Below are 12211 nucleotides of genomic sequence, written 5' to 3'. Positions count from 1 at the left end.
AGGTATCGGAAACATGAGTTGGCATCCTTTTCTATTCTGATGCATGCATGCGTAGAATGTCTTCCGCCATAGCACGAACTGCCTCAGCAGACGTATCGACCTCCGCAACGGCGGCTGTCTGCATGTGCTGTCCAATTCCCAGCGGGTATCGACGAAAGAGCTGAGCTTTCGATGCTACGCCTGGCATTTCGTGGGCACGCAGGAAATGCAGCCATCGGTCAACTGTGATGTCGCTTGCATCGTACACCTTGATACTCCGTCGATGCACACGACGCCAAAAGTTTTCCTGTGACTTTTTATGAACGAACGGTCCTCGTGGTACCGTCCACAACGTAGTCCGAATCGGGAGCATGGCTATTCCGCCAGTGGGGATTTGAAGTGCGTGTGCCGCACGCATTGCAAAATCAGCAAAGAAATCCAACTCAAATGTCTTAGCATTGTTCGAAGTCAGCTGAAGCGTGGCGACATGGACGCCATGTGTCAAAGGCGGCGATGCAAGTGCTGGCACATAGGCAGCAACATGATCCGCACCGCTTTGCTGCGCTATTTGAGTCGCACGTTTCCCTTGTGCTTTGTATGCACGCGCAGATGTAGAGAATGCGCGTGCGAGTACGTTGCTAGACGGGCTCATGAGCCGACTCGGTCCCCACGCCATGTGATGAACCAGCGCTTTGCGACAAGTCCTTCCCAAGAAATCGCTTGAGGTCGACGAACGGATGGCTCACTCTTTACAGTCATATGTATGATTATATAATATCATCTTGCACCCCTTCCCATCTCGCGAGTGTTGCGACCGCAGACCGCAACAGCCTGCGAATGTGGGTCAGAGTCAAGCGTCGGAAAGGCGCGCATCGTCAGGCTTCTCAGTTCGAGAAGAGCGACGTTTCTATGATTTGCAGCACGGACAGCCGAAAAAAGAAGTTGATAAATAGGGTATCTAGACAATCTACGAAACTAGGTAGTTGTGAGAGATATGGGTGGCGCAAGCATTGACAAAGGGTCAGAGGCGGGTGGCGAAGGCGCCGCCGCGTGCCCTTGTGCCGGAGATCCCAGCGATGGAGTCGAGTTCAAAGGACGCGTGGTCGCAGTGGGAATGATCGGCGGAGCCACTTTAGTTGTTGCATTCGCATCAGGCGTCGTGGGAGCGGGTGTATTCAGACTGCTCTCATGGCGGAGTGGCAGCCCCTCGCATCGGTCCTGCGCTTGGTCCATGGGCTCCGGTGACGCACGCATTTCATGAGAATACTGAGGCCTATACATGGAGCGCAATTGTGCTTCGCGCGTCAGACGAGCTTTTTTCTTATTCTCGTATGCCTCACGCACGGCGTCGCGAATCACGCCCACTGCATAACTGTTTTCTTCGACGTTGGCCATGGCTGTGCGAAGTAGCGCACGCACTTGGTCGGCTGTCCAGATCAGGTTGTATGACGTGCTGTAATGAGCCGTCGTGGGATCAAAGCCCGGCTGGACAGCATTCGGTAAGAGTGGACAGTATACAAAATGCACGTCAGGCGCGCGATCTGTTGACCTGTTCTTTTTCATGCGCCATCCATCGAAGCGCTGAGCAGATAACGGTTCATATTCTTCTCGGATCTTGTCTGCCTCATCCTTGTAATGGCGTTCGAGCTCTGACGGGGATACGGATCCGTTCGCTACACGACCAGGCCTGTTCTCGCCAGACGTTGTCTCGTTTCCGTCAGTCCGTGGCCTCTCGTAATTCAGCTCGCGTTTTTTGATTTCTATGCCGCACTCCTTGCCAAATTCGTGGATCCGTGCCACCGCGGCACCGGTCTTGACATCTGACGATGCATCGAACGAAATAATGACATCTGCTTGCCTCTCGTCACGTGCCAGGACATGATTCGGTAGGTTGTTCGAGAGACCACTGTCCATCAGTCGCAGGCGTCGTGTGTGCTCCCAGCGCCACTGCTTTGAGCGAGGCTGGCTTGGTTGGTCAGCTGCTGGCTGCCCCTTGCCGTTTTCATCGAAAGTAGGTGTCACATCTTCGAGATCTTCAATAGGAGCCATGAACGTTTCTGGGTCGTGTTCATACAATGATGTGGACGCAGACGCACCACTATCGCGGCGCGGCCGCAAGGTATGCTCCATAGCTAGCTCAGGGAGGCGTGGGAGGTTGGCAAGAAAGGCATTGATTTGCTCTCCGGTATGCCACATTTCCCATGGCAATGTGTGAGCCGGCTCAGGTCGCTTGATCGACGGCGACGCTTGTTCATTCGATTCACGCTCATAAGGCATGTCTTGTTGCGACGGTGTGTGCGGCAAGTTCGGCTCCGTTGGAGCGGACGCCTGCGCAGACTCAGACGGTTGATGCAACTTAGAAGTAGGTCGAGATATGCGCGGCTGCTGTGCTTCTGCCGGTCCTGGAGATAAAGCTCGGGGCGAATGTGTAACAGCCGACGCGGGTGGCTCGACTTTCTCTAGGGTCGGGCCCATATCAACAATGACATCGTCCTGGCCTCGCCCGTAAAATGGATTTGGCTCATCTGCAGCACGGATAGGATTCCCCCAACGCTTTTCCCATTGCTTCATCATGACAAAATTATTCACCCATTTGAGGAGCGTCGACATGACGGTGCCCTGAGGTATAGAGGCTAGCAATGTCGATATGTAAGCAGTGAGAGGACCGGCCGGCGCTCCTGTGCACTGGCCAACGATAGAGGCCAGCATTTCTTCCGGGCCGCGATGCTTCGACTGGCCATTTTCAAACGCTCGGCCATAAGCCCAGGTAGGAATCCATGCACCGATATTCCGGCACCCGAGCTCTAAAGGCGAAATCTCATACCAATCGTAGCCACTGCCGACAAGTGGCGTTTTCTCATGTCCGGGCACATTATCGGCCACAGTCACTTCCGCCTTGCTATATGGCCGCCACACACGTCGAACACCTGTGAGAATCGGGATCGGTTGAAGCCCTTCGTTGAGTTTCGCTCGTGTCCATACCTTCGACCACTGGAATGACTTGCGGCTCAAACCTTCGCTGGGCTCGTACTTGGCCCACATCGCTTGTTCCTGCAGACTTGGCTCACGTCGTGAGTCAGGGCCGTTGTACGAGTAATCCGTGCCGAAAAGCGAGAGGGGGCGAGGCAGGAACTGGTATGAAAGAACGAGGGTAGCATAAAAGTCCATAATTCGGCAATGCAGTGTTTTGTTCCGCGATTTGCGAAGTAACGGGCCCAGCAAATAGTAGATGCCACGCGATGAGCGAGCGACGCGGTCCATGGCATGCAGACTCATGGGATGGGCTTCTTCATGCGCCATCGCTAACAGATGCGCAATCATGACATCTGTTGAGCACTGGGCAATAGTGTAGTAGACGGCCAATGTCCAGCAGGAGCCACTAACAGCAGATGACCACATCGTGCACTGGAGGAGACCAGTATTTTCAGCCTCTTTCAAGAATCCTGCATAGCCAAACATAGCACGATAGCCACCGCCTGAGCCGCCAATGGCTATCAGTGGTACATCATCGGGGTGCACATATTCACTGGAAGGCAACTGCAGGAATTGGGCCAGAGCATTTGTGCCTTCCGACGACATGAGAAGGCGCCGCTTACGCATCGCACTCTTTTCGTCCGCGTGCAGATCTGATGAGCAGCGCACCTGTGCATCCCACTCCAGCTCAGGGAACGTCTCAACATCCTTGTCGTCGTGAGCCACAAGTCGGCGTAGATGCGACATGTCGTGCCAACGGAGGCGCCATCGCTCAAAGAGTGGAATGCGTGGAAGACGTACAGGCGGCGGCAAGCTTAGTGGAATCTGTGGTGGCGGAAACAAGAAGGGAAACCGTCGTTCCTGCCACCAGAATCCCCCAACGTTCGTGTCGCCGCTAGCCGCTGACGACTCAGCACCTGCGCCCGTAGCCGAGGCAGTCCGATCCACGCTTGAAGACATCGATGCGCGCCCTTCGCGACGCGTCGCACTTGCTAATAGAGCCTGCATGCGCCCCCAGGACGACATCCCATGTCCACCCTCCGTAGACTCGTACCAGGTCCACGGGCCATTCGCATTTAGCCTCGACGACAAGGGGCGGGCTGCGAACAGCGTAACGAGCGTGCATATCAAATAGCATTTAATAAATAAATAGCTGGGCGACGACCGGATGCTGTGTAACAGCGACATAGGTCGTCTCGCCCTTGGTCCACTGTCTGCCACTACACGAGAAAAGAGCAAGATGAAATGGAATGACAGCTGAGAGTCTCGCTCCAATAGATCGCGCCAGTCAATTTTTATTCGCGGCGCCGCCTCTTCCACTTTCTCCTTCTCACCCCCCCACCAATCCCACCGATCCAACCCACTGCATCCCTATCGCATAGGCTTGCATAATCGCAGCAGCATTTTGGCCTCACGCGGCTCTTGCCCCTCTCTCCCTTTCACACACGTCCCGCCGCTTTTGGGTGACAGCTTCGACCGCATGCTGCGCATCACGTGAAATCACGTGTCACGTCCACGACGAAGACTCGTCGCCAAACACATTGGCTTAGAAGCCCAGCGCCAGTGAGTGCCATGGCAGATCTTCGTCATCTTGGTCCGTGCGAAGTTCATGGTCAGTCGCCGTGGTCTTGGCATGAAGTCTCGCAATCGTCGCACCATACAGCTCGGGTGTGGCGCTCATGACGGATACAGCCGTCATGGTAGAAGCAAGCGATACACTGGACATCGTGCGGGTATCTGAGACACTCCCTTTCGATACCTGGCTCTTGACCTCACCGTCGCTGTCGCTCCCCAGCTCAGCAGCAGTGTCAACGTCATCCGCGTCCTTAATCTCATTCCCATCGTCATCCTCAGCATCGAGCGTACGAGGCGGTGCTATTGCTTTCACAGAATCGTTTGTTTTGGGCAATTCGTCCATAAGGTGCGCAAGTGCGAGCTGAGCTGCCGACGGATCCAACTCCAATATATAGGCCCGAGCCTTACGGATACGCCACATGGCAGCGCGAATACTTTCATCAAGCTCGGTCAAAAATGACTTGAGCGCTCTTTCTCTCATCAGGCAAAAACGAGCTTCCGACTGCGCATAGTTGCACACGTGCTGGCACTGTGTGTATGAAGTTTCGATCGACTTTTGCATATCATCGCGAGTGAAAGGATTGTTTTTCTTACCTGGCAGGCGCGTCAGGTCGGCCAAGTCCATCACAGGTGCCCGCAAGACCAGCGGCTGTCGCATGCGTGCACGCGACACGCGTGTATAGAATTCGCCCAGACACACCTTAGCGCGCAAGAAGAGTGGCATGCTTCGCTTCGTCAGGGTAGAGGGCTGTCCAGGAAACAGGCGATCGCGATTGTCGTTTGCCATGCCCAAATTGATCGACATTTGTAGCACGTCACGCATGATTTTTAGACATGCGCGCCCGCTTTTTTCCGCCGACAACAAGGCTTCTCGAGCGCGCTTCTCGCGCATAATTTCACTCGGCACAAGCTTGGTCAAGAGCAGCAACACATCCACCTCAAAGAACAGGGCATCGAGTTCAGTGCCGCAGCATCCTCGAGGGCACAGTCGCCTGCCAAGATCGTCCAGACGCTCTTCCATGATGCGTATTTCAACGCTTTGCCGCGCAAGAGATTCCAGCTCTTGTTCCAGCTGGGCTTGTTCAGCCTGTGCCCGATCCAAGAGAGGCGCAAGGTCGCTCATACGCTGCTGTGCATTCGTCATGGCTGTTGCTGTCGACCGCGCTCGCATGCCTCGCGCGGACGATTTCGGTGCAAAGCGTGTCAGGATAGACCGCTGCATTCGCTCGTATGCAGCACGCGACGTTTCCCTGGGCTATGTTAGTATAGGTCATACACCAGATACATACGCTGTCTTTTCATGACGGGCAAGGGTGTTCTTGCGAGACTCAACGACACCGCGCACCTTCCACATTTTCTCTCGAACGCGATCTTGTCTAGTGGAAACGTTGCCCAATGCCTCGAGACGATCTGAGTCGTTAGTACCTGAACGACTAGAAGCGAGCATTTGGCATGGCGAGGCTACAGGATGCCAGAGGAAGCTGGATATCGCTCGTCTATCAAACGAAGCGCTATATCACGTTGCCCTCGAGCCTCAGATCTGGCTCCGCTGCCATTCGTCTAACCACACTCTCTTACTTTCTCCCACGTACGGAACAATTTTGTATACTCGTGAGCATCCTGTATTGGTGCACTGGATGCACGCATCGTCATAGAAGAGGCAACAGACGCATTGTCTGACAAGTCTGTAAGCTCAGGTAGCTCGGCCATTGTTTGTATGTGTGCGTGCTGGGCGACTTTGGCATAGGCTTATGGGCGCTCGCACCTGCCAATTATGGACTGGACTCAAATTTCATTTCCCCACCAATCCGAGTAGGTAGGTAGGTTATTTTCAATTCGCGTATGAATTTTTGTTTTGGGTATGTTTTTAGCTGAAGCCACATGGGCAGGGCGGGGTCTGCCGACCCAATTTTGACGGACCTCTCTCCTACCAGAGGGGAGGCTATCGTAGGATTTATGCCTGCTTTTTGCAGCCTGACATAACAAAGGCAAGTATGTGCAGCAGAGCGTCGTTGCATAGAGTGGAGTGCCTTGCGCTCACGGACGCCGATCCTGTGGAGAGATATCGGCTACAGTCTGTGTTCTCCTGCGTTGTGTGCCGTAGCTTCTTGGACATCTTCTGCGCTAAGGTGGCAGCACCCCACGATATCTCTGGTTTTGCACCAGTCCATGAACGACGACACGCCGCGCCATGATGGCGCCGAATCAAACAACGTTTATCGATACCAACAAGAAATTGCACAAATGGTTCGTTCATTTTCAAAATTTGGCTCTGCTGTGCACCGAATAAACTAACTGTACCACAGATGTTCGTGTCAACGGAGATTGAAAACCCCGATCCCAGAGTGACACGGCTCATCGAGGACATTGTGAGGAATCAAGTGATCGAAATGGTATGTTGGACAGCCTGGAAAATGTGCTTCTCACGCATGCGCGCAGATCATTCAGTCGCGTCGGCTCTCACAGCGGCGTATGTCCAAATACCTCGCCCCTGAAGACTTAATCTTCTTGATCCGATATGACCGCGCGAAAGTGAACCGGCTACGCACGTACCTGAGTTGGAAAGACGTGCGAAAGAATGCCAAGGAAAGTGGCGGCGACTCAGCCGGTACAGGCGGCGGTGGCGCCGGTGCGGGTGACGGGGGCGATGGCATTGACGAGGCCGGCGAAGACACACCGCTTCGAGTAAACAAGCGCAAGATGCGTTTGCCATGGGATCTCGGCTCCATCTTCTCTGAGTTCCCACGCGTATCAGGCCAAGCGGTCGAGGATGCAGAAGATGATGACGACGACGCGAATGAGACGAACGAAGACTCGATTCGCCGGCTGAAGGCAGCCGATGAAACGACGCGGCGCATGACACGTGAAGAATACGTCTACTATTCCGAGTGTCGACAGGCATCATTTACATTCCGCAAAGCGAAGCGATTCCGCGAATTCATCCATGCAAATCTGTATTTGGACGTAAAGCCCAGCGATGATACCATTGATATTCTTGGCTTCTTAGCATTCGAAGTTGTGCATGAGCTATGTACACGAGCGATGCGCATTAAGCGCGATTGGGAACAGCGCGCAAAAACGCTCCGTACTCGACGGAATGCCAAAGCGACAGATCCATCGTTTTCATCATCACCGCTGTCGTCAGAAGATCATGAACACCAGGAGGCTTGTACGCTTTTCCGCTTACCAGCTGACTCCGAACCGCCTTTGGAGGCTTGGCACATTCACGAGGCCTTCACGGAGCTCCAGTCCAAACATTCCTTTGTAGATACAGGACGAGGCGCCGCCGGTCCAGCCGGCGGACTCCGTCGTACGCAGGTATTTGTTATTTAGTGAATCATGAGAAAGACGAAGACGAAGATGGCTTGAACGCAGACGCCTTCTTCCACTGATGCCGGGCAGACGCATGACCTTGGCCTGAGTAGGAGCCAAACGTCTCGGCATCAACAAGTCCAGTACTGCCAAGTCCAGCTCGGCCTTGTACGACACGCGGTACAACAGGTGCCTGTTGTAAGAGCGGCGCGTCCGCAGCGTCTCTGGCCATCTGGCTAAACATTCGATAGCCCACATGCTCATTCTGTGCTGCCGACGCGCCATCTTCATTGGCAGATGTGGCTGGAGCTGTGGACTCAGGGCGTGGTTCGGTCGGATATAAGCTGCGTCTCAAAGCAGCTCGGTCCCGGTATGTTTTGGACAACTGTTCCTGCTGCTCTTGCTGTTGTGAATCGATCACGTCGGGGCGCGGTAAGAACATGTGTTTCAGTGCCTTTAGTCGTTTTCGACTGTCACGCTCGCCCACATCTTGCTCCGCTTCACGTTGTACGCGCTTAGCACCAGCAAGCGGAGCTAAGCTAATTTCGTTCGCACCGTCGGTCTGGACCGCACACTTCTCGCAAACATCCCAGGCATGTGGATGTAAATGCACTTCAAAGACGGTACTTTGAACGCCAATGCGCAAAAGATCATAGTGTTCTAGGGTATATGGCTGGCTTGCGTGCTTAGCGGGTGAGAGGCGCTCGAACGATGTCGAAGGTATGGCCGCTAGTGAATCTGCGGATGTAGGACAGCCACGTCGACACACATAGGTGCCATGCATAGACCCGGTATCAGCAACAGAGAAGCGGATAGGCGAGCGTGAAGTGGAAAACAAATTAGCGTGATGCTTACTGACTTCCATTGAGGGTAGTCGCAAACGTGACGTGAAGGATTTATCGCGACCTATACTGACGCCGCCGTGCCGACCATCTACGATGGCAACAGTTTTGCGCGTGGGAAGTACATCAGATGACAGTTTCACGAGACGCAAGAACGCGTAATCATCATGCGTCTCTCCAGTCTCACAAGCATCTGTGCTGCCGCAGTGCTCCCCGGACATGGATGTCTCGGTCTTTATTTCATGTCTTGCCAAAGGAAAAAAGTATGGCCAGACAAGAAGCGATGTGAGCTTCACACTTCTACATGCATTGGTAATGAGAAAGTCTATCCTTCAGCGGATTGCAGGTTGTCTGACAAGGTGCCGGAGTGGTTAACGGGTTCGCCTCGAACTTATTCGACGCTGAAGTCAGCGGTAAGCGAATGGGCTCTGCCCGCACAGGTTCGAATCCTGTTCTTGTCGATTCTTTTGTCAATACTTCAGAAGATGACTTGAGTTGAAGGAAGAAAATCTCCAGCCTGAAGGTTAGTTTCAGGACAAGGTGCCGGAGTGGTTAACGGGTTCGCCTCGAACTTATTCGACGCTGAAGCCAGCGGTAAGCGAATGGGCTCTGCCCGCACAGGTTCGAATCCTGTTCTTGTCGCTTCCTTTTTCCTTGCAGCAACTGTATGCTGAAAGACTTAGCCGGACTAGGCGTCATTATGAGAGAGTTTATTGATTATAATTTTTTTCTTACTCTCGATCGCATAATTTCATTGCCAAGTGCTAGGTTGGTGCTTTGTCACCCGCGAAATTTCACGCCAGTCAACTTGGGAAGGTTGCGTCATTTTTAGTAGATTCCCTACATACACAACACTTCCACGACTCTCCTTCGGTCGACAGGTAGAAGTGGGTGTTCTTCAAAGCCATGCAACGAGGTATTGGTGTGATCCGAAGGGGATGGGCTCTGCGTGATGGCCCGGCAAGGCATGCGTCAGCAGTAACAATGACAGGCTCATGCCCAAGTACTACAGCCCCGGCGCGTGGACCTGCCATCCTACGGCGAGATGTACCTGCATGGAAGAGTCCAGCGCGGAGTGCGACCATGAATCGCATCGCGTCGTACCTTCGCACATATGCGACAGAAGCGGAACGGCCCATGGCGACCGACGTGCAGCCGAGCGAGTCCGATGTCGAGCGTCTGTTACGCCAGCGAAATGTCGGTATTAGTGCACACATCGATAGTGGCAAGACAACGCTCACCGAGCGTGTGCTGTACTACACAGGACGAATCAAAGACATTCACGAAGTGCGTGGACGTGATGAAGTCGGTGCGAAGATGGACAGTATGGAGCTCGAGAGAGAAAAGGGGATTACCATCCAGTCAGCCGCGACGTACTGCAACTGGAAAGCGACGCCGCCGACGGAGCGAAGTAACATGACAGGTGATGCAGCTGATGAGTCCACCGTCACAACACAAAAAAAGCACGACTACCACATCAACATCATCGATACGCCTGGCCACGTTGACTTTACTATTGAAGTGGAGCGTGCGTTGCGTGTGCTGGATGGAGCTGTGCTTGTACTCTGTGCGGTATCGGGTGTGCAATCGCAGACAATGACGGTTGATCGCCAGATGCGCCGCTACTCGGTGCCGCGACTCTCGTTCATCAACAAGATGGACCGTGCTGGTGCGAATCCGTGGCGAGTTGTTGAGCAGATTCGCACGAAGCTCCGTATGCCTGCGGCAGCGATGCAAGTCCCTATAGGAGCCGAGGACAACTTCCAAGGTCTTGTGGACCTTGTGCGTTGGAAGGCCGTGTACAACGAGGGCACCAAGGGCAATGTGGTTCGTGAATCCGATGACATTCCAGCGGACGTGCTTGAGCTGGCAAGGGAGAAGCGGCAGGAGCTCATTGAGCAGCTGTCGGACGTGGATGATGAAATGGCGGAGATCTTCATTGAAGAGCGCGAACCCACCATCGAAGAGCTCGTTGCTGCGCTGCGCCGCGCGACGGTTGCGTGCCGCTTTTCACCCGTGTTCCTAGGCACGGCGATCAAGAACAAGGGCGTACAGGCGCTCCTGGACGGCATGTGTGCGTACCTGCCGAACCCGATGGAGGTGCGTGCCATTGCGAACGACACGGCCGTCGCGAAGAAGATTGCAGCGCAGGCCAACGAAGAGGGCCATGACGTGGCGGCCATGCAGTCGTCCGCCCAGCATGGATCCGAAGTGCAGCTTGTGCCGGCGACGGAGGCGCCGCTTGTGGGTCTTGCCTTCAAGCTGGAGGAAAGTCGGTTCGGTCAGCTGACGTACATGCGTGTGTACCAAGGCATCCTGCGCCGGGGCGGCATCATCTTCAACTCACGCACTGGCAAGAAGGTCAAGGTGCCGCGTCTCGTTCGCATGCATGCGGATGACATGGAGGATGTGCAAGAGATTGGGCCTGGGGAGATCTGCGCTATGTTCGGTGTGGAGTGTTCGTCAGGCGATACGTTCACCGATGGCAGCACGACGCTGTCGATGTCCGCGATGTTTGTGCCGGAGCCGGTGATCTCGCTTTCGCTCACACCCGAGGGCAAGGACACTAGTGTGAACTTTTCGCGTGCGTTGAACCGCTTCCAGAAGGAGGACCCTACGTTCCGTGTGCACGTCGACAGCGAGTCCAGTGAGACCATCATTTCAGGGATGGGTGAGCTGCATCTGGACATTTACGTCGAACGCATGCGCCGCGAGTACAATGTGCCTTGCACGACTGGCAAGCCACGTGTGGCTTTCCGCGAGACGATCTCGCAGCCTGCGAAGTTCAACTACACACACAAAAAGCAGACGGGTGGTGCCGGTCAGTTTGGTCGTGTGATTGGTTACATTGAGCCGATGACTGTCGACGAGGACACTGGCAAGGACACGGCCTTCGTGAACAGTGTGATGGGTGGCAACATTCCACCCAGCTACATCCCTGCGTGTGAGAAGGGATTCGCAGATGGACTGGAGAAAGGCGCACTGGCGGGCTACCCGGTGTGTGGTGTGCGGATGGTGCTCGAGGACGGTGCGGCGCACAGTGTGGATTCGAGCGAGCTGGCGTTCCGTATCGCAGCGCACGCTGCATTCCGCGAGGCATTCCGTGCGGCGAACCCCACGATTCTTGAGCCAAAAATGTCCGTCGAAGTCATTGCGCCTGTTGAATTCCAGGGCACGGTCATCGGCGCACTTAACCAGCGCAAGGGCACCATCGAGGACACGGAAGTGCGTGAGGACGACTTTACCATTACGGCCGAAGTGAGTCTCAACGACATGTTTGGCTTCTCGAGCCAGCTTCGTGGCTTGACGCAGGGTAAGGGCGAGTTCTCCATGGAGTACAAGAAGCACGAGCCAGTGATGCCGAACGTCCAAGCTGATATGGAGGCAGCATACAAGAAGAGCTTGGAGAAGAAATAGGCGTACGCATGATAGCGTGAAATGACCACTATACGAAGAGCATGTCGTGTTCGGCGCTGTCGGGCACAGTTGGTCCGTAGAATTCGCACAGCGTGCTCCGCCGTCGTGACCTA

General features: G+C 54.5%; 5 protein-coding genes across 5 annotated transcripts; 2 read left to right on the top strand and 3 right to left on the bottom strand.

The window, feature by feature from the left end:
• Positions 1–31: 31 nt before the first annotated feature.
• On the bottom strand, positions 32–655 carry MGL_1513 (uncharacterized protein; the record flags this gene model as incomplete). Its single annotated transcript, XM_001731278.1, has 1 exon — positions 32–655. One exon carries the CDS (start codon positions 653–655, stop codon positions 32–34), a length of 624 nt encoding a protein of 207 aa, XP_001731330.1.
• A 299-nt stretch (positions 656–954) lies between these two features.
• MGL_1512 (uncharacterized protein) lies at positions 955–3960 on the bottom strand (the record flags this gene model as incomplete). The annotated part of the gene is made up of 1 exon (XM_001731277.1): positions 955–3960. The coding sequence occupies one exon, from the start codon at positions 3958–3960 to the stop codon at positions 955–957; it is 3006 nt and encodes a 1001-aa protein (XP_001731329.1).
• A 538-nt stretch (positions 3961–4498) lies between these two features.
• On the bottom strand, positions 4499–6237 carry MGL_1511 (uncharacterized protein; the record flags this gene model as incomplete). The annotated part of the gene is made up of 3 exons (XM_001731276.1): positions 4499–5777; positions 5817–5937; positions 6120–6237. 3 exons carry the CDS (start codon positions 6235–6237, stop codon positions 4499–4501), a joined length of 1518 nt encoding a protein of 505 aa, XP_001731328.1.
• A 762-nt stretch (positions 6238–6999) lies between these two features.
• MGL_1510 (uncharacterized protein) lies at positions 7000–7860 on the top strand (the record flags this gene model as incomplete). The annotated part of the gene is made up of 1 exon (XM_001731275.1): positions 7000–7860. The coding sequence occupies one exon, from the start codon at positions 7000–7002 to the stop codon at positions 7858–7860; it is 861 nt and encodes a 286-aa protein (XP_001731327.1).
• Positions 7861–9764: 1904 nt separating this feature from the next.
• Positions 9765–12098, top strand: MGL_1509 (uncharacterized protein; the record flags this gene model as incomplete). Its single annotated transcript, XM_001731274.1, has 1 exon — positions 9765–12098. One exon carries the CDS (start codon positions 9765–9767, stop codon positions 12096–12098), a length of 2334 nt encoding a protein of 777 aa, XP_001731326.1.
• Between the last annotated feature and the right edge of the window lie 113 nt (positions 12099–12211).

Source organism: Malassezia globosa (genome assembly GCF_000181695.2).
Source record: "Malassezia globosa CBS 7966 chromosome Unknown mgl_sf_3.1, whole genome shotgun sequence".
In the NCBI taxonomy this organism is placed as follows: Eukaryota; Fungi; Basidiomycota; class Malasseziomycetes; order Malasseziales; family Malasseziaceae; genus Malassezia; species Malassezia globosa.
Note: the sequence above shows the minus strand (reverse complement) of the source record. Positions and strands in the feature narration are given on the sequence as shown.